The sequence below is a fragment of the Artemia franciscana genome, chromosome 7 (genome assembly GCF_032884065.1).
Source record: "Artemia franciscana chromosome 7, ASM3288406v1, whole genome shotgun sequence".
Lineage (NCBI taxonomy): Eukaryota > Metazoa > Arthropoda > Branchiopoda > Anostraca > Artemiidae > Artemia > Artemia franciscana.
The window spans coordinates 3641020-3663808 of record NC_088869.1 but is presented as its reverse complement, the minus strand read 5'-3'; the positions used below and the strand labels follow the sequence as shown (position 1 = coordinate 3663808).

General features: G+C 35.3%; 1 protein-coding gene across 2 annotated transcripts in view; it reads right to left on the bottom strand.

Annotated features, from left to right (window-relative positions):
• Positions 1 to 22789, bottom strand: part of LOC136028748 (serine incorporator 1-like) — a 68719-nt gene that overhangs the window by 29421 nt on the left and 16509 nt on the right. For both annotated transcript variants that reach the window (XM_065706633.1, XM_065706634.1), the window contains exons 2-4: positions 21328 to 21486; positions 18250 to 18414; positions 15553 to 15743 (exon numbers count right to left, since the gene is read on the bottom strand). In XM_065706633.1, the coding sequence (XP_065562705.1) occupies positions 15553 to 15743; positions 18250 to 18414; positions 21328 to 21363 (392 nt within the window). In that variant the 5' untranslated portion in view covers positions 21364 to 21486. The remainder of the gene's footprint in view (positions 1 to 15552; positions 15744 to 18249; positions 18415 to 21327; positions 21487 to 22789) is intronic.

Below are 22789 nucleotides of genomic sequence, written 5' to 3'. Positions count from 1 at the left end.
ACATGTCAGTGGGAAGGATGTAGACCATATTCATTCAGGGGCATTTACTTTTGTAAGTTATTCAGTTATTAAATTTGGAAAGAGTATCCAAAGAGGCAGAGTTATGAGTTTGTGCAGAGGAGGCTGAATAGTCTATTTACCTGTAAACTAAGCATTTAATTATAAATTAACGTACGATAGTTTAAAGTAGGAACAGGATTAACGGGCAATAGACATAGACGTGAACCAGACTGAGCTACATAATTTACAATCCTGTAATATAAAACAGAAGAGAGCAAAATGAATTAATACATAGACGCCAATCAAGTAGTAACCTGTAAGCATGTGAGAAACTATGATCATCAAAGTTGACTAGTCATTCGGTTTTACAAACATTCTATCGAAACTATTGCTCACTTCATACACAGTGAGTTATTATTAGTGTATAATTGAATATATTGGTGTTATCGCTGATTAAAAACTGTGATTAAGTTTGTGAATCTGCAGTATCTCGTCGGAATAAATGACGGGAAAAAAGCCCCTAAGGCTACCACCCGAGAAGGATACTCCCACTGAAACCCTTAGCCGGTCGCCATTCCGACCTACCTATAAAACTCTTCCTAGAACCCCCCCAACTACGCGATCCAAAACTGTTAGCCACTTGTCAGGAATTCAGGCCTTAGCCGAAACTACCTCTAATGAAAGAGGTGAGACGCCTGGCAAAAAGAGGAAAAAGGATGAAACTCGTTCACCAACGATAGTGCAACCCCTCTCTTCAAGTGTCCCAGAAACAAGTGCTAACGATCACCCCAATTATTATACTGTCTCAATCAAGAAAACCAATGGCCAACCCTTTTCAAAAGATCGAATAATGCAAATTAGGAAAGCCGTCTTTCTGATCACCAAGGTGAATTTTGAACTTGTTTTCAAGCAGGACGAGTCTATTGATATTTACTTTACGTCTTCTCAGGCGGCAGACCATGTCCTGTCAAAATCCAAAGAAATAATTCTTGATGGCTCAAAAATTTTAGCCACAAAAAAAGATGTGGAAAAGTTACACAAGTATGTGCTGTATGGTGTTGATACCAGTGTAAAAGTGGAGGAAATACAAACTGAACTAATAGATTCTTCAGGTCTTCTCATCAATCCTTCAACTGCTATAAGGCTAAGTTTAAACAAAGAAGGTTTTCTTCACCCTAGCCGTTCAATCCTCATTTCCTGCAAAGTTGAGCTAAGCGGAGAAATATTCTTGTACGGTATGTCTCTTTTTTACAAGATTTATAAGCCTAAGCCCCTACAATGCTCCACTTGTCTAGCCCACGGCCACAGCAAAAAACACTGCAAACAGTCCCATCCGTCTTGCCTTAAGTGTGGGAAAACAGGCCACGCAATTAGTGAATGCCCTGAGTCAGACCCTTTCTGCAGAAATTGTAACCGGAAGGGACACACAGCCCTCCAAAAACAATCTTGCCCAGCTCACCAAAAGCGAGTTGTAATCCTTAGAACATCTGATAAAATGAACCTACCCTACTCAGTTGTAGCTGCAAGAATCCCTTGGCAACCCACACCCCATCGGCCCAGTAGAAGCCAAGCAACAGTTGCTGTAGCAGATGCAAAGACAGTATCATTTCCAAAAGAGGCAAATAATGTTCATACTCAAGGTTCTAGTCATTCCCCCCATCCCTTACCTAAGTTTACTTCAACATCCTGCCCTCCAAAAGATTCATCTAAAAATAGCCAAGAATGGCAAAGGCTTGCAACTTATCTCACAGTCAGTCACTTAATTGAGGTTAGTAATGAAGCTGAGGAAACCAAAAATACTCTCAAGAAGAAAGCTATCACTAAACTCCTAGGTGATGACATATTAGAAACAGCTATGGCTCAATTATCCTCCATGAAAAAGGACATAGATTCCACATCAAAGCTAGTTAAGCCTGTAGACTCAACTGCAAATCAAATCAATGCAGGCTCTGAAATTGCCACAACCCCCAAGACGGTAATCGATGCCACTGCCCTAGTCAAAGGCAAGAAATCTAAGAAAAAAACGGCAAACTTTCCATCCCAGTCCAAAATTACCACCAATGATATTTCGTCGGCTGAAGAAGATTTCCAATATTCTAATCAAGGAGATGATGAAACTCAGACCACAATGGATGTTTAAATGTGCACCGTACAAGATTTTACGTTTCTCACGAATTTATCACTGTGTAATAATGTTGTTTTTAACTATTACGATGACCAAAATAATTTGCCCACCAGCCCCTTAGCTAGCCCCGATAGCCCTTTAAACCAAATTAACTGTGAATATCTCGACACTTTTGATTTTGTGAAAAATGTGAAACCTAAGCTAATGGAAGAGACCAAACTTAATGTAATTTGCTTTAACATCAGAAGTATACGGGATAAGTGGGCTAATTTTAAAGACTTAGTTTTAATTAATGGTTACTGCCCTTTTGACGTAATTGGAATAACGGAAACATGGCTTTCAGAAATTGATGATAAGAATGAATTTTCCCTCCCTGGTTTTCAAGCTATTCATATTGAAAGAAAATTAACCAAGTCCTCTGGCGGCATTTCTCTTTACATCCGGTCAAGTCTGAAATTCACCAGGCTATTAGACTGTGAATCCTTATTCTCGCAACCTATAAATAATAGATGCATTTATTCAATAATCGTAGACATAAGTGTTGACGAGAATTCTTTTATTTTTTCATTATTTTATAAGCCCCCCTCATTTCCGACCCCTTTCTTTTGTAACCTATTTGATGATTTTTCTAGTTTTATTAATTTACCACAAAAGAAGGCAATAGTTTTTGGGGACTTCAATTGTAATTTACTAAATGTTAGCAATAATAATGATTGTGATACCTTTTTTGAAACATTCACCTCAAGTGGTCTTCTTCCCACAATCCTTTTTCCTACTAGAGTTGATCCTGTGAGGTCTACAGCTACTGTAATTGACAACATTTTTGTATCCACTTCCCTGGGAAACCACCTGTCCTCCAAAATAATATTTTCTGACCTGTCAGATCACTTTCCAATCTATCTCTCGCTACCCTCCCTACCAACTACTCAGCCCTCTAGAACTAAAACCCCTACGTATAATAGAATATATAATACTGTGAATATGAACAGGTTCACGGATCGTTTGAAATCCTTTGACTGGTCCAAGGTTTTGGATTGTCAGGATGTTAATTCAGCCACAAATGGTTTTACACAAGGACTGAGTGATCTTATCAGTTCAACCTTTCCAGTTCGTAAATCAAACCGAAAAACTAGCCATATACGCCCCTGGATGTCTAATAGCCTGATAATCTCTTCATACCGAAAAAATGACCTATATAAGTTAGCTTGCAAAACCAGTAACGTTATTGACCTGACTAATTATAAAAAATACAAAAATTTATATACCAAACTTGTCCGGGAAGCAAAAAAAAATTATTATTATTCGAAAATCTCTCATTGCAAAGGGAACTTGCAAAAAATTTGGTCAACAATAAATGAAATTCTTTCAAAAAAAAGAAGTTCAAGATCTGTACCTCTTAACCTTAAGGACATCAGTGGCAGATTAATTGACCCAAGTTCAGTACCGGATGCTTTTAATAATTATTTCACTAATATTCCAAATGCTAACTCCTGTTCCTTCTCCCAGTCAGTACAACCTAGCAAGAATCCTGGATCCATGTTTTTCTCTCCAACTGATCGTAAAGAGGTGCTTCAAGTTATCAAATGTCTCTCTAATAGTAGTACACCTGACTTCTTTGGCATAAGTAATAAGCTTCTTAGGACCGTATCTTCCTATGTTTGTGAACCCATTGTGCACATAGCAAACCTGTCTATGACCAATGGAGTCTTCCCAGAAATATTTAAATCAGCAATTGTTATCCCGATTCATAAAAAAGGCGATCCGTCTGAGATAAGTAATTATCGTCCAATCTCACTTCTCCCAGTTATATCTAAAGTGCTCGAGAGAATTATATTCCGACGTCTTTCTCCCTTTTTATTTGGGATTCATTCTTCAGATTCGTTGATTTCTCCCCATCAATATGGCTTCCGTTCCAAATTTTCAACTGCTCATGCACTAATAGACGCCACACAGTTTATACGTTCCCAACTTGACCTTAAAAATACTGTATTGGGCTTATTTCTGGACTTTTCTAAGGCCTTTGATATGGTTGATCACAGTGTTCTATTAAGTAAACTCAACAACTTAGGGATTCGTGGAGTTCCTTTCTCATGGTTTGGCTCTTATCTCTCTGGTAGAGTACAGAGTGTGAGTCTGGGCGGGTTGACTTCACATCCCCTATCTGTCCGAAGGGGCGTCCCACAAGGCTCTGTTCTTGGTCCAATACTTTTTCTCCTTTATATTAATGATTTGGTTACGGACCTGGGTCCATCAGTGCACCCAGTACTTTTCGCTGACGATAGCAACTTTTTCATCACCGGTCCTAATTTACCATCCGTTGTCGCCTCTACTCAAACCCTTCTGAATAGAGTAGAGGAGTGGTGTCTAGTTAACTGCATGACCATTAACATCAAGAAAAGTCAGGTTGTATTATTTCGAACCCCTTACAAAAAAAATGAAGCTCAGCAAGCACTTGGCCTAAAATATTCTACCAATCTCCTCCCACAGGTCGAAGTTGCCAAGTTTCTTGGTGTTCACATAGACTCCTCCCTATCATTTGCAACACACGTGTCCTACATCAGAGCCATAATTTTGCGACAGGTAAGTATGATTAATCGTGCGAATTATTTTCTTCCTCCCGATATCCTTGTCACCCTTTATTACTCTTTTATTTACCCATATATCTCATACTGTGGATCTGTTTGGGGCAACACTTTTCCTTCAGTTACCAATAAATTAAAATCTGCCCAAAACCGTGCCATCAAAGCAGTTTTTCGGCTGCCCCGACTATATCCCACCCAGGACTTGTACTCCGATTTTGGTATTATCCCTTTTGAACAAATCATCAAAAAATTAAATCTATACCTTGCATACTCCGCTTACCATAAAAATCTTCCTCCTCAATTATTATCTTATTTTAATATTAATAATTCTGAAGGCCTCTGTCTCCGTTCATCCAACCGTTCCTTCATTGTCCCCAAGTGTGTCTCTAGTTCCGCCCAGCGATCCCCCATTTATAAATCTATACTTCAATGGAATATAATACCCTCCAGTGTCGAGCTATCCACAAGTTTTCGCATGCTGTATAGCAATGTACTAAAATTTTGATATTATAACTCTCTAAATTCTTATTCAATTTGCTTTAGTTACTCATGTTTTCTCTTTTCTATTTTTTTCTCTCTTCTTCATTTTCAATTTTTTGCGGTTATGGTCCTCAACAAGTTCGCTTCCAGGATCTTTATTATTATTGGTGTTATATTGTAGTTTTATTTGAATAAATTGAATTAAATTGAATTGAATTGAAACTACTGGGCTACTGGTCGCTAAACAAAAAATGGCTAAACAAGAAAGTTGCGGCATAATCAAACCCAGCATCAGTAACCATTCAGTACCAATGATACTTGTGCTAGAGACAAATGACTTAAGACCAGTCGTAGACAATAGCGATTAACAAGTAGTAACCGAAAGATTTTCGCTACCTCAAACAACTGAAATTTTATATTGGATCTCTAACAATAACAAAATTCTTACACCCCTTGATTTAAGCCAGTATCACCACGAAGTTTAAAAAAGCTGAAAAGTCCTTTGGATTAAAAACACGTTCGAGCACGCTACTCAGACCATTACGTCATTGTTAGCAAAACCCACGGTAAAGGACATACATACCAGATAAACTCAAGCAAAGCCTAAACTAAGACAAGAAAAATATTAATAAATAACGATACTTCACAGAAAAAAGACCTTATGCGTGACTAAATGTTGATCACAGACATACAAAACAGAAATATGAATTAAATCTGGTACCTAAAACCATAGGCAATGAAATTTTTGTAAGAAAGAATGTAAGCGCGTCATCTAATAAAAAAGATCTCCAGTGTTGCAACATAAGGATACAGGACTAGACTTCTTAAGTCCAAACTTGCAGTACCGATCTCCGTCTCAAGGCCTTTCAGCCAGGAAACGCAATGGGGACGGGCCAGCCATCCTGTACTTTCGCACACCCTATTCGGTCACCTTTGCCAAGGCTCTAGGTGAGCTTACAGAGTCATGCCACTGACCCCTGTCAAAAACCAAATAACTGTCCAGACCAGGAACCGAATCCTCGCCCTTTTCGGACAAAGGATTCCAAATCCAGCGCACCTTTCTTTTGGTGTAACCATCCACTTGTTGCAATACGATTCAGTACGGATAATTTTATCCAAAAAGAGTTTGTTACAACAAATAATGCATACACATTGTAAGAATTATGGATTCATACAATGCCCATTTAAAGGGCATCAAAATAAAGAGAAAAGGGAAATATCAATAGATAGAATGATAACAATTATAGAACATAACAATTAGATAACATAACAATAGATAAAACATAACAATTAATAACAGGGTAATTTCAATACACCAATGTAAATACAAACAATATAGAGGGCAATTAAGAAGAGACATTTTAAAACAGTGGATTGTAGAAGAGGCGCGCGTAAGTCGTTACGCGCCATATTAGTTACGCGCCATTGTAGTTGTGTCCCTGTGTCCCACCTGTGAATATAGATATATATATATATATGTTTTTAACTACGTACATATAAATAGATTGTCAGGTTTACCGACTCTTGAACATGCAACATATAATTGTCCATGGAAAAAACAATCCGTATTCAGATATATACCTTCTAATGATTGCCCTTGAGCTTTGTTGATGGTGATTGCTAATCAAACATTCCCTGTGTCCCCATCGTCATTTATATATCCCCCTGTTCCCCCCGGCGTCCCCGTTGTAGTTGTGTCCCTGTGTCCCAGTCGTCATTTATAGTCGACAAACATGACGTCAGTCGAAACACACGTCCCAGTCGTCATTTGTGTCCCGGTGTCCCAGTCTGTAATTTATCTTTGAGTGTCCCGGTCTTCATTTATATTCCCTGTGTCCTGGTCTGTATATACATTCGTTTTCGAATTGGTATATGATTAAATAAATTTTTTAGTTTTTTTCTTTTTTTCTTTTCAATTTTTTTTTGGTTTTTACGTTTTTTCTAGCTTTTTAGTTTTTTCTCTCTTTTCTTTTTAGTTTTTTTTGTAGTTTTTACCTTTTTTAGTTTTTTTTATTTTTATTTTTTTTTGTTTTCTTTTTCTCCTTTATTTTTCAGTTTTTTTCCTTTTTTTAGTTTTTTTTTTCTTGTTCAGTTTTTAATTTTTTTTATTAGTTTTTGTTGTTTTTTTTCTTTTTAGTTTTTTTGCTGTTCTTACCCTTTTTTTAGTTTTTTTAGTTTTTTTCTTTTTTAGCTTAGTTTTTTACCTCTTTTTTAGTTTTTTTTTTAGTTTTTTTAGCTTTTTTAGTTTTTTTAGTGGTTTTTCCTGTTTTTTAAGTTTTTTTTAGTTTTTTTAGTAGTTTTTCCAGTTTTTTAGTTTTTTTTAGTTTTTTTTCTTTTTTAGTTTTTTTTCTTCTTTTGTATTAATGCTAAAGCCAAGGTTCGTACCTGGAACCTCTCGGACCTAGAACCTGGAACAAAACGCTTTACCAACTCAGCTACTTCGGCTTGAATACATTTACCTTTTTTAGTTTTTTTTTTTTTTTTTTTTTTTTTTTTAGTTTTCTTTTTCTCCTTTATTTGTCAGTTTTTTTCCTTTTTTCAGTTTTTTTTTCTTTTTCAGTTTTTAGGTTTTTATCTCGTCCCAAGATTGATTACATGTAAATGTAATAAATAAATCTGGACGACCATAGAGACGAACATACGCAATAGCATCTTGAGCATACTCATGCATATGACGGGGACTGCCAGCATATGACGAAGGTAAAATCGTTAATCTTCCAACGTTTGTGGTATTACCGTCACTTACAACTGCATCTCGCAAATGAATGCATTGTTCAGAGCGGAGCTTGGTCTGATTCAGACGGATAAATAGCAAATGTTCTGATTCAATTTGTGCATACATATCAACGACATATTGGTGAAACAATTGACGGCATTTTATCTATATATATAAATAAAATATAATTGTCTTCATTCTGCCGAATCATTAGTCTATAGGAATAATAATGCATTGCACTGCATTCTTATTCATTTCTTTGTTAGTGGCTGGATTCATCAATTTAATATTAAAGTGATAGCCGTCGGCTCCATCCCAAAAAATGATAGGATATTGTAGGGCATCGTAGCATCGATGAGTTTCAGCAATTCCTACCAACTGAGCGTTTTGCTTATGAAGAATAATATCTCGAGGTAAAAACTGATCACCGACCACAACGATTGCCACTTCGTCGATAGTTGGAGTATTGTAACTACGCACATGTTGGCCAGGAGGCGTTTTGTCAGCGGAAATAACAATTTTATGCGTATCAGTAGGCATCAAATCGATGGCTGTTTTGAACAGACGCACTAAATTATTATTTTCGTGGAAAAGATGTTGCAATTGGGAAACGATTGTCCTTTCAACGTTGGGAGAAATTTCGCAACGTGTATTCAATTCAGAATTTCTATCACTGATGAAGTACAATTGCAAAAATTTATGATTCTCGCCTGAGAATGGTAGAAGGGACCCTGCTCTATGATAAATTTGCCCTTTTACTTTGAAAGTAGGCATAAATTGATCTGGATTTTCGATTTGGGCACCAAACGACGTCATTTGGAAACATGAGTTATATTTTCTGATCTGTGATAAAAAAAAAACGCTTAGATTCTGACGTAGTTCCAGTAAGCAAAGTCTTCAATGGCTCTGGTGGTGCAGCCAATAGAGGAAGTTTAACTTTTCCTGAGGCGCAACACATTCCCATTGTTTCACCATTGAATTTCAAGGCCTTGCAATAGGGACAAATTTTAGACATAGTCCCGATTTGAACACATCTGCTATAATCATCGACTGGGCTGTACCTGAATGCCAGGCGATAATTTTCAGGTTGCTCTTGTGATTCCTCGGCACGCTTTCTTTTCTTACTTTCTCTATCAGCCGCAAGCCTGTTTTCTTGCTGTTCTTGTGATTCCTCGGCACGCCTTCTTTTTTCACTTTCTCTTTTAGCAGCAAGTCTGGTTTCGCGTTGCTCTGTTAGTTCCTCGACACGCCTTCGTGGACGTAAATTGCACATCCCTAATCTGGCCCTTTCTCTTTGAACCGCAAGCCTGGTTTTGCTTTTTGGTAACATTCTATAACATTGACAGTTGGAGAAATCTCCACTTGCCAAGCTTGCTAAAGCTCAACAATTTATAATAAACCTCAAAATCTTAAGTATCTTTTTTAAGGTTTTCAAATTACATTAATCTATTGTCAAAATATTTCGAAATATTTATGCAATTCCCAGTTTTTACATTTAAACCCTCAACACAAAAATACATACAACTTATTTTTATATATATAGATATATATATATATATATATATATATATATATATATATATATATATATATATATATATATATATATATATATATATACTGGCAATGATGACACAATTACTGGCAATGATGGTTACCCACAATATAGAAGAAGATCTACTGAAGATGGCGGTGCAGCTTTTACTTCAAGGACAATCGGCGGTTCATAGACATGACATTACGACCCGTGTCTTCCGGCAAAAGTTGAAATTACTGATCAACTACATAGTAAAACTTGAAGTGTTTGGGTCAGTGCGATGCTGGATGTACTCAGTGGAATGGCAAAAACGAGGTTTGCCACATGCACATATACTAATCTGGTTACATAATAAAATTACTTCTAACGAAATTGATGATGTGATTTCCGCTGAAATACCTGATGAAAATGTCGATAAGGGGTAATATGATATTGTTTTAAAAAATATGATACATGGACCTTGCGGTGCACTGAACGAAAATTCACCATGCATGACCAAAGGAAGGTGCACGAAGCAATATCCTCGACTTTTAGTATCCAACACAACTACTGGCAATGATGGTTACCCACAATATAGAAGCAGATCTACTGAAGATGGCGGTAAAAGAGCAATAATTAAGAAGCGTAACGGTACCACCATCGAAGTAGATAACCAGTGGGTTGTTCCATATTCCCCATTATTATCAAAAACATTTAATGCACACATAAACGTTGAATACTGTAACTCCGTAAAGGCAATCAAATACATATGTAAATACGTCAACAAAGGCAGTGACATGGCAGTTTTTGGCTTGCGGTCCGAAATCAAAGATATCGACGAAATCGTACAATATCAGGCTGGAAGATACATAAGCAGTAATGAAGCTGCTTGGCCAATTCTTTCATTTCCGATACATGAACGTAGTCCAGCTGTTGTTCACTTAGCGGTACATTTACAGAATGGTCAACGTGTTTATTTTTCGGAATCCAACGTGCAACAAAGAGCCCTGAATCCACCGAATACAAAGTTAACTGCTTTCTTTTCGCTATGCAAAAATGATTCTTTTGCAAAAAAACTGCTGTATACTGAAGTGCCTTCGTATTGCACGTGGAATACTAAAAATAAAGTATTTGCATTGTGTCGATAACAACGTTGGAGAAATTTTCTTTTTGGATGCGCCAGGAGGTACTGGTAAAACGTTTGTGATAAAACTGGGCATCAATTCGATCAAAAAATGATATAGCGTTGGCAATTGCGTCGTCCGGAATAGCCGCAACGTTGCTGCCTGGTGGAAGAACTGCTCATTCCGCTTTGAAATTGCCTCTGAATTTGCATTCTACAGAAACTCCCACGTGCAATATTTCCAAATCATCTGGGATGGGTAAAGTATTGCAGCAATGCAAACTTATTATTTGGGACGAGTGCACAATGGCACACAAAAAATCGCTCGAGGCTCTGGATCAATGTTCGAAAGATTTGCGAGGGAATTCGAAACCCTTTGGCAGCACATTAATATTGCTTGCGAGAGATTTCAGGCAAACATTACCTATAATACCTAGATCAACCCCTGCAGACGAAATGAATGCTTGCCTGAAAAATTCTAATTTATGGGCACACGTAAAAACATTAAAATTAACTACAAATATGCGTGTCCGATTGCAAAACGATGACTCTGGTCAAACATTTTCAGATCAATTTCTGGCAATTGGAAACGGAAAGCTCCCAGTAGACTCAATTTCAGGACGTATACAACTACCTGCTGAATTCTGTAATTTAGTGACGTCCAAAAATGAATTGATTGAAAAAGTATTTCCGAATATTCTAAACAATTATAAAAATAATAAATGGCTAAGTGAAAGAGCGATTCTTGCACCCAAAAATATAGACGTCCACGAAATCAACAATAACGTTTTGACCAAGATTCGAGACCAGGCAGTCCTTTACAATTCAGTTGACACAGTTTTGGAACCAAATGAGGCGGTTAATTATCCATCTGAATTTTTAAATTCCGTGGATCTTTCAGGTTTTCCACTACACGTGCTACAACTAAAAATAGGCGTACCAATAATACTGTTAAGAAATATCAACCCACCAAAGCTTTGCAATGGCACGCGACTTGCCGTAAAAAAAACAATGGAAAACGTAATAGAGGCCACAATCTTGACAGGGCCTTTTGAGGGTGAGGCTGTTCTTATTCCTCGCATTCCCATGATTCCAACAGATCTGCCTTTTCAATTTAAAAGATTGCAATTCCCAATTCGATTAGCATTTGCAATCACCATCAACAAAGCTCAAGGTCAATCATTAGAAAAATGCGGTATATATCTTAATACTGATTGTTTCTCCCATGGACAATTGTACGTTGCATGTTCGAGGGTCGGTAAACCTGATAAACCTGACAATCTATTTATATGCAGCGACAATTGGACAGCGAAGAATGTTGTATATTCGCAAGTTTTACGCAGCTAATCTATCTATCTATATAAAAACGAGTTGTGTGTATGCATGTTTGTTTGTTTGTAAAAAGAGCGTTTGCATATGACATCATTATTAGTACAAAGGCTTTGTATATGCACAGACAATTGGAAAGCCAACAATGTTGTATATTCGCAAGTTTTACGTAGTTCAAAACACATATATAAATCTATTTAAATTCATAGGTGGTACACAGGGACACAACTACAATGGCGCGTAACTAATACGGCACGTAACGACTTACGCGCACGGGGGGGGGGGCTTGGGGGGGAGGCGCGAAGCGCCCCCACCAACTAGGTGTTCTGCTGGGGTGGCGCTTCGCGCCACCCCAGCAGCTAGTATATATATATCTATCTATATATATAAAAATAAGTTGTCTGTCTGTCTGTCTGTGGATCAGGTGATTTCGTTAATAATATACCATTTAAAACACCAAAATGAACATGCTGGAGTAGTCACTCGATGAGAGAGGGTGTCAGAACGGAGAATGAAGGTCCCAGGTTCAAATCCTGGTTAGGCTAAAAAAGGTAAAAAACTAAAAACTAAAAAAAAACTGAAAAAACTAAAAAAAAGGCAAAAACTACAAAAAAAAACTAAAAACTAATAAAAAAAATAAAAAAGCTAAAAAACTAAAAAAACTAAAAAACTAAAAAAAAAACTTAAAAAAAAAGGAAAAAACTGAAAAATAGAAGAGAAAAAGAAAACTAATAAAATTAAGAATAAAAATAAAAAAAAAATAAAAAAGATAAAAACTAAAAAAAACTAAATTAGCAATCACCATCAACAAAGCTCAAGGGCAATCATTAGAATCATGAGGTATAGATCTGAATATGGATTGTTTTTCCCATGGACAATTATATGTTGCATGTTCAAGAGTCGGTAAACCTGACAATCTAAATAAATGACGACACTCAAAGAGAAAGCGACCGGGACAAAAGGAATGTTCGATTAGCAATCAACAAAGCACCGGGACACAGGGAGTATAAATGAAGACCAGGACATAAGTAAAAAAAAAACAAAAAAAAACTAAAAAGAAGGTAAAAACTACAAAAAAACTAAAAAGAAAAAACAACTAAAAACTAATAAAAAAACTAAAAAATCTAAAAATCTAAATAAACTAAAAAAGAAAAAAAGAAAAAAGGAAAAAAATAAAGGAGAAAAACAAAACTAAAAAACGAATGTATATACAGACCGGGACACCGGGATACAAATGACGACCGGGACACAGGGAATATAAATGACGACCGGAACACAGGGACACAACTACAACGGGGACGCCGGGGGGCACAGGGGGATATAAATGACGACCGGGACACAGGGACACAAGGAATATAAATGACGCCCGGGACACTCAAAGAGAAATCACAGACTGGGACACCGGGACACAAATGACGACCGGGACACAGGGAATATAAATGACGACCGGGACACAGGGACATAACTACAAAGGGGACGCCGGGGTCCCCTTTGTCATATAATCGTCATATAAATGACGATGGCGACTCAGGGAATGGTCGATTAGCAATCACCATCAACAAAGCTCAAGGGCAATCATTAGAATCATGAGGTATAGATCTGAATACGGATTGTTTTCCCATGGACCATTATATGTTGCATGTTCAAGAGTCGGTAAACCTGACAATCTATTTATATGCACAGACAATGGGACAGCAAAGAATGTTGTATATTCGCAAGTTTTACGTAGTTAAAAACATATATATATATATATATATATATATATATATCTATCTATATTCACACGTGGGACATAGGGCCACAACTACAATGGCGCGTAACTAATATGGCGCGTAACGACTTACGCGCGCGGGGGGGCGCGAAGCGCCCCCGCCAACTAGGTGTTGGGGTGGCGCGAAGCGCCATCCCAACAGCTAGTATATATATATATATATATATATATATATATATATATATATATATATATATATATATATATATATATATATATAAACTGGGAATTGCACAAATATTTCAATATATTTTGACAATAGATTAAAGTAATTCGAAAACCTTAAAACAGATACCCAAAATTTTGAGGTTTATTATAAATTGTTGAGCTTTAGCATGCTTGGCACGTAAAGATTTTTCAGTGTTAATTTTAGAATGAATATTGACAAATTGAAAAACTTTGAAAGAGTAAAAAAGAAAACAAAATTAAAGCATGTTTGTTTTTTTGGATGTTTTAGGGTTTGCATATGACGTCTTAAAAAAAGAAAAAAAGAAAAAAGGAAAAACACTAAAAAGAAAAAAAAGGCTAAAAAAACTAAAAAAGCTACAAAACTAAAAAATAGAAAAAACTAAAAAGAAACAAAATTAAAGCATGTTTGTTTTTTTGTATGTTTGAGGGTTTGCATATAACATTTGAAAAATAAAGAAGAAAATGAAAACTAAAAAAGAAGAAAAAGGTAAAAAACTAAAAAAAGAAAAATAAAATAAAAAAGGTAAGACTAAAAAGAAAAAAGCTAAAAAAGCTACAAAACTAAAAAAGAAAAAAATGAAAAAAAGAAAAAACTAAAAAACAGGAAAAATGAAAAAAAGAAAAAACAGAAAAACTAAAAAATAAAAATTAAAAAAAAGAAAAAACTAAAAAAGAAAAAAACTAAAAAAAGAAAAAACTAAAAAAGAAAACAAATCAATAAAAAGAAGAAACTAAAAAAAAGAAAAACTAAAAAAGGAAAAAACTAAGAAAAGAAAAAACTAAAAAAGAAAAAAACTAAAAAAGAAACTATATCTATATATATAAAAATAAGCTGTATATATGCATGTTTGTTTGTTTGTGGGTTTACAAGTGACGTCATTATAAGTATATAAGGCTTTGTAAATGAAATTATAAGATGACACTACAGACCGGGACACCGGGACACAATTGACGACCGGGACACAGGGAATATAAATGACGACCGGGACACTCAAAGAGAAATTACAGACAGGGACACCGGGACACAAATGACGACCGGCACACCGGGGCAGAGGGAATATAAATGACGACCGGGACAGTCAAAGAGAAATTAAAGACTGGGATACCGGGACACAAATGACGACCAGGACACACGGACACAACTACAACGGGGACGCCGGGGGGCACAGGGGGATATATAAATGACGACGGGGACACAGGGAATGTTCGATTAGTAATCACCATCAACAAAGCTCAATGGCAATCGTTAGAAAAATGCGGTATAGATCTGAATACGGATTGTTTTCTCATGGACAATTATATGTTGCATGTTCAAGAGTCGGTAAATCTGACAATCTATTTATATGGACAGACAATGGGACAGCGAAGAATGTTGTATATTCGCAAGTTTTACGTAGTTAAAAATATATATATATATATCCATCTATTTTCACAGGTGGGACACAGGGACACAACTACAATGGCGCGTAACGACTTACGCGCGGGGGGGGGGGGGGCTTGGGGGGCACGAAGCACCCCCAACAGCTAGTCTTATATAAAAAGATTAATGTCTTGAACGGTATTTAGAACAATTAAATATACTTCGAGGCAATTTAAAATACTTTGAACGACTGAAAATAGATAAAAATGAATAATAAAAACAACTTTATAAATAAATAAAAAAAAATCGTAAATTAGAAATTTACATGCAAAATCATAGCAATCTAAGACAAAAACCTTACCCATTTTGAATGCCAGCCCGAAAGTCTCTTGAGCTTTTAACGCCCAGCATCATCAATGCCATAAAAACAAAAAAGATAGTTGCTGCAAAACACATCCTGTAAACAGCTAAATAGCCCACAGCTTCTTCGCAATCCAATGTGATTCCCCCAGGAACCAAACTGTTCCCACTTCCACCTTGGCAAAATGGTACCTCAAAAAAAGAATTAAAATATATTTTAACACAGATAAAAATACAAACATAAACGGTAAAAATAATTCAGTTGCATACTGAATACAAAAAGAACTACACTATATAGCAGTAACGGGAGTAGTTCGACATCTGGAGTTGTTTCTATCTTGATGTATGATATTTTCACTTAATTTTACTCCTTTGTTCACCTAGACAAATAGAATTTCGGCATTATTATAAAACTCATCAGACTATTATTCAAAAGCTGATTACATTATGGCCCAAAATTGGCAACACTAATCACAATTCAGCTGACTATATCTGTTGCGCTTCAGTAAAGCGCTATTGTAAAATTGATTGAAGAGGTAGACAAATAGGATTCCGGCATTACGACAAAACTCATCAGACTTATTATCCAAAAACTGATTACATTATGGCCTAAATTGGCATCACTAATCAGAATTCAGCTGACTATATCTGTTGCGCTTCAGTAAAGCGCTATTGTAAAATTGATTGAAGAGGTAGATTTTTACGCCTTAGTACACCTAGACAAAAAGGATTCCGGCATTATTACAAAACTCATCAGACTTATTATCCAAAAACTGATTACATTATGGCCCAAAATTGGCATCACCAATCAGAATTCAGCTGACTATATCTGTTGCGTTTCAGTAAAGCGCTATTGTAAAATTGATTGAAGAGGTAGATTGTTACTCCTTTGCATACCTAGACTAATAGGATTTCGGCATTGTTACAAAATTCATCAGACTATTATTCAAAAACTGATTACATTATGGCCCAAAATTGCCATCACCAATCACAATTCAGCTGACTATATCTGTTGCGTTTCAGTAAAGCGCTATTGTAAAATTGATTGAAGAGGTAGATTTTTACTCCTTTGCATACCTAGACTAATAGGATTTCGGCATTATTACAAAATTCATCAGACTATTATTCAAAAACTGATTACATTATGGCCCAAAATTGCCATCACCAATCACAATTCAGCTGACTATATCTGTTGTGTTTCAGTAAAGCGCTATTGTAAAATTGATTGAAGAGGTAGATTGTTACTCCTTTGTACACCTAGACAAATAGGATTTCGGCATTATTATAAAACTCATCAGACTATTATTCAAAAGCATTATAAATTAGTCTGCCATTTTCCACGGGTTATTTTGTGACATATTTACCATACAAAAATTGCTTCTTTTTTTTTAAGTTTTGTGTTTTCAGTATAGTGGTTTCAGCGATTGTTTTGCGTGAACAACCAGTGATGTTTCAGCATGTTCATAGACAGAAGAAGCAGAAAAACAACAATACCACAGCAGTTTCACACTGCTGCAAAATTTTGTCCTGCTTTGGTTCAGGAAATAAAACTTGTTTCCTATTCTAAACCTGCTAACATTGCAATTGCATTGCAATTTTTAAAATGGCAATTTGCTTGCAAATGACTTCATGTTCTTAATTCTTCACATTAAGTTCTTAGGACCCTAAAAAGCCAATAGCCGACTGATTTTAATGTTTATATGTTTATTACATTTTTGCCATATTAAAAAATTTTGTTTAATATACGTTTTATATAAACTAGATAACTTACACTCAGCAAACAAAAATAGACTTTTATTCCCTCGACAACTAAAATATATGATTGAAACAGAAATTTGTAAAATAGATAAAAAAATCAGTGAAAAATTGGTCGATTCCAAGAGTAGTTGCTTAAGTGGGGGGGGGGGGTTGTTACTTTTTTTCTTTTAAAAATGTCAGTGCCTTGCGAAAGTATATCATTTAACCTTGCATGCTGAATTATTAACAACTTTCGCGTCAATATTTTAGAATGTTTTAATGTGAATCTCTGACTTAGTAAAAATAGAACATAGAAAAGGAATTTAAAAAAAACAATCATGTTGTGTTTTGAAGTCAAGATATAATTCTCCAAGGAAATATAATTCTTAAAGAATTAACCTTATTTATAAAAAGTCAAAACACTTACAGTTTTTAAAAATAGACTGAAACATTATTACGGAAAAAGTCGAGGCAATGAAAAAATTCTTAGGGCGTTTCCACATTTGGGATACAAAATTGAATCCAAAGAATTGAGCTTTTCTTGGGCGGACAAAGTGGGTTTTTTTTACCAGCGTCATCACCGAATGTAATCATGAAAGTAAGCATTTTAGATATTGGCTATGTAGATCAATAATGGAAGAGGGGGCAGGAGCGTAAGGACTCTCCCTGTCCCTACCTTTGTTATAAGTCTTTAAAAATTAAAGAAAAATTAATACTGCTGTTTTTAATAATCCACTTCAAATTTAAGATACAAAATAATATCAATATTTTTAAAGCTTGATTTGTTTTTTGCATTATGTTTATTTTTCTGAGGACTGTCATTGTAAAATTTTTAATTCTTTTCAAAAAGTTTTTTTGGAAAATGCTGGTCTAAATGTTTCATTGGAAGTTCTCTATATTCAATCTTTATCACTATTATCTAAAAGAATGGACAATTTGTAAAGAATCAACAATACCATACCTTTTTCAGTGATTCCTGAAGACCTGGACTTAGCATGATGCATGACACAATAGTAACAGTCATCAACATGATGGCGTACATGATTCTTGCTGATGTGGAGTTTTTGCATGATGGACAAGCAGAACAGCACAATCCCACAGCAGTACTGCCACAACAACAGGCAAGCTAGTATGGAAACAAAACTTATTAAAGAACACAGCTTAGATACCAATACAGTTATGAAAACTCCTATCTTGCCCATGAGAAGCTTTAGGTACAGAGCTCTGAACTTGGCGCCTCCTCTAATCTCGCGCTCCGACGCGTAGATCGTACTACAGCACAGTAGGCGGGAATGAAGTTATGAAAACTCCTATCTTGCCCATGAGAAGCTTGAATAGTTTTGATGAATACGTGCCAGTTTCCTCTCTCCAGCCGCTAGCATCGCTACCGCGCACTATGTCCCAAAAATAAATCGAGTTTTCATAACTGTATATTGGTATCTAAGCTGTGTTAAAGAAAGACTAGTAATGTTTGCGATAGAGATACTATATGAGAGAACAGGGCACGATAGGTTGTGTTTGTTGTGTTTTGTGTTTCACAATAAGTGTTTTGTGTGGCTTATGTTTCACAATGAGACAGTGAATAAACAAGACTGCAAAAGTTTTTTTTTTGAAGAAATTCTCCCAAGGCTACGTTCAGGCCAAGTCCCTATGTAATTTTTCTTTCTGTATTGCTTTTGGTTTCAATTCCGAATCACTGCAATCATTGAAAGTGGGTTTTTGTATCTGCAAGATACCAAATGAGCTTTCAGTTCAACACCAAAGCTGGGCTCTTAACAAAACTTCTCTACTTGTGATTTACTAAACATTTGTACTCTATTTTTTTGTGTCCCATTAACATGTCTCAAATGTTAGCCAGAATGAACTCATTGAGCAAAAAAAATATTTAAAGCTTTTCTAGTGAGCTAAAGAGTGGCTACGATCATGCTAGTTTTTTTAACCCATTGGTTGCATTCTTTTAAAAAAAGTATATTTGGAACTTATATCAGATATTTTTCTCTCCTTTTTCTGCCAAGGGAAAATTTATTCCTTATATATCCTTCTTTCCTTGTTTAACTACGTTTCTTTTTTGGTCTATGATATGTTAATCTTTTGGACTTTTATGCAATTATGCATCCTCTACAGACCATGAACTTCTGTAGCTAAAACTCCAAACACAAAAGTTTGAAAATTGCTGTTATTTTAAAAAAGAAATAAATTAAATCCTGAAACCAAAGCCTTGTTTTCAGGCCGCCCACATGCAACATAGAGTTCAAGACGGGCTATTCCATATTATCATTTAGAGTGCCGTGTTCAACACAGCGAATGTGTCCCCAGGACCCTTGTTCAATCATGCATTACAATTTTTAAGAACCCGTATTCAACACCCTTAGAATCCGTAAGATACACTTTAAAGTTTTTCTAGGTTGAACACGGAATGAATGAACACGGAGGTTGAACACAGAATAATTGAACACGGAGGTTGAACACAGAATAATTGAACACGGAGGTTGAACACGGAATAATTGAACACGGAGGTTGAACACGGAATGATTGAACACGGAGTTTGAACACGGAATGATTGAACACGGAGGTTGAACACGGAATAATTGAACACGGAGGTTGAACACGGAATGATTGAACACGAAGGTTGAACACGGAATAATTGAACACGGAATGATTGAACACGGAGGTTGAACACGGAATGATTGAACACGGAGGTTGATTACGGAATGATTGAACACAGAGGTTGAACACGGAATAATTCAACACTGAGGTTGAACACGGAATGATTGAACACGGAGGTTGAACACGGAATGATTGAACACGGAGGTTGAACACGGAATAATTGAACACGGAGGTTGAACACAGAGGTTGAACACGGAATGATTGAACACGGAGGTTGAACACGGAATGATTGAACACGGAGGTTGAACACGGAATGATTGAATACGTTGAACACGGAATGATTGAACACGGAATGATTGAACACGGAGGTTGAACACGGAACACGGAATCAACCCCGTTCAAAACAAGCTTCAAACACAGTGCCTGAAAACACAACTCAAAATAAGCATATAGAGAAATAATTAGATTAAAAAATAGCCAAAAAAAGGCACATGATGTGCCAGAGGTACATCAAACATCTATATTTACTCAATAAAATAAGGAGCCTGTGACTATAGGATTCGTTAATTCATTCCCCTATTTCTCACAAGCTAATTGAACAACTACAATTTCAAATGTGTGCTAGTCTAAATTGACAGAAAGCCTACCAACCTAAAAATGTTTGTATTTGCGCGGCAAGAAATGCAAGGAATAAACTAGTTACTGTCCAATTACCGACACTATCTTACTTATACTTTTTATCATCAGTTTTTGATTTAGTGATGTCAGATTTTTATGTTTTAGAGTTTTTATAGGTGGTTCTAAGAGAATATCTACTTTTGACAATTGAAAATAAGCTTTCTATTGATTATTTAGAATTAGTAAATTTTGAATAATTTTCACTGTATACACTTTACAATTATGTGCTTTACTAAAAGAAATAATATTTTACCTATTTTCTCTTTTATAACTGTAAACTTTCAGTATTTTTAATTTCTGTTCCTTTTGGTTTACATTTATTCATTGATGACTTTCCTTTCCTTTTGAAAAACCTGAAAAACCATTTTCATTTTATTTTCATTTTCTTGAAAATATTTCTTTAATTTGCAGAAAATCCCAAATAAAGACTGGCTCTAAGGGACAAAAAGTTTTGTCGTGTCAGACTAATAAGTCAGCCATGGCAAGGCTTGAGCCAAATTCTTTGTGTTTTTATTTTTTAATTTTGTTCATAAAATTCTAACATCCAAACTCCCAATACTTACAATTCTGGATGTGAATTTTTCAAGGTGACGATACATAATCTTCAACCCTTGGTGAGCAATAATTTCAATTCAGTCACAATTAAGTCAGTTCAAGTTTTATCTGCAGATGCCTACTCTATGCTAAAGTTGAAAAAAAAAGTTTTTCTCAAAGAAAATAGCTATGTAAGAAAACAAAATAAGACTCAACTAACCTGTGCTGCACTAAATATTCCGAGTACAGCCCCCATTTAGCCAATTGATATGTGTTGCTTTTCTTCTTATTTGGCTTCCTGGAGTATCAATTGCTAGCCCCCTTTTTTTGCTTCTATTGTTGTGTCCTCAACTTCAGTTTTCTAAAAAGCGACCTGAAACTAAAAACCAAAATGTTATTATATGCTTGCCTAATCAGAATCCAAACAGATAGACTTTGATAAGAGGTGTGCAGTAGAAAAGGGAGATTTGGTAACTAGTAGAAAAGGGAAAGGGTAGTAGAAAAGGGAAATTTTGGAAAATTTGATAAGTTTGGTGAACTTTGAAGAAAACCTAAATTTGGCTTAGAAAAAGCTCAAATTCAGGCAACTTAATTCATATTAAAATATGAGAATTAAAACTAATAATGTTTTCAAAAACTTTTGAAAACAGCCCTAGCATCCTTACTTCAACGAAGTTCAATCAGGACTGCTAAATCAAATGATGTGAGAGGATAAATTCATTCAAACACAACAGAACAAAATGATTAAATGCAATTCATCAGTCATGGTTGAACTTTGTTGAAGTAAGGATGCTAGGGCTGTTTTAAAAAGTTTTTAAACACATTATTAGTCTTAATTCTCACAATTTAATGAAAGTTTATATATATATATATATATATATATATATATATATATATATATATATATATATATATATATATATATATATATATATATATATATAAATATATATAAAGCCAAAAATTGATATCAAGAGGTTTTTCTGAAAATAAATTAACTTGGCAATTTAAAAAAATTAGTTTTCATTATAAAGAACATTTAAATAAATATCAAAAGAATTATCTGGAAATGCTTAAAAAAATTTTCAACTAATTTCGGAGGTTCGACAAATGATGATGCAGCGCCATTTATTTTGAATTGTGTTTCTAATAGAGCGGTTTTTTTTAAAAATAGCCACATGATAAAGATGAATAATTGTTTAGTTCATTAATTTTTTTTTTTTTTAATGTGTTAATATTTGTGATTTGGTATATTTTATCATATTTAGTTTACCTATTGTTGCTAAAAAGAGGGATATATTAACAGGATAAGCTTGTTTTGGTGTTACTCGGTTGTTTTAGATTTGCTGTTTTTTTTGTTTTTTTTCATAGGTATGTATTTTGGGGGTGATACCTGACACGGGGATGTCATGGATATTCTGTGGTAGCCACAACACTTGGCTGGGTAGAGAATTTAAAGTGGCGGAACCCTATAGGTCAGTGTATTCTCCTAATGAGCCCTTGTGTTGGGTTGTTGCCTCTGAATTATTTGTCTATTATTTTTTCTATTGTTTGGTAAATGACGACTTATACTTATTGACGACATGACTGCCTGTCCATGGATTATTCTTTATGGTTGATTGTGTGGCTATGCTGTTTGACCTATGTGATTGCATGGATGAGTAGGGTTAAGGCCTCATTCA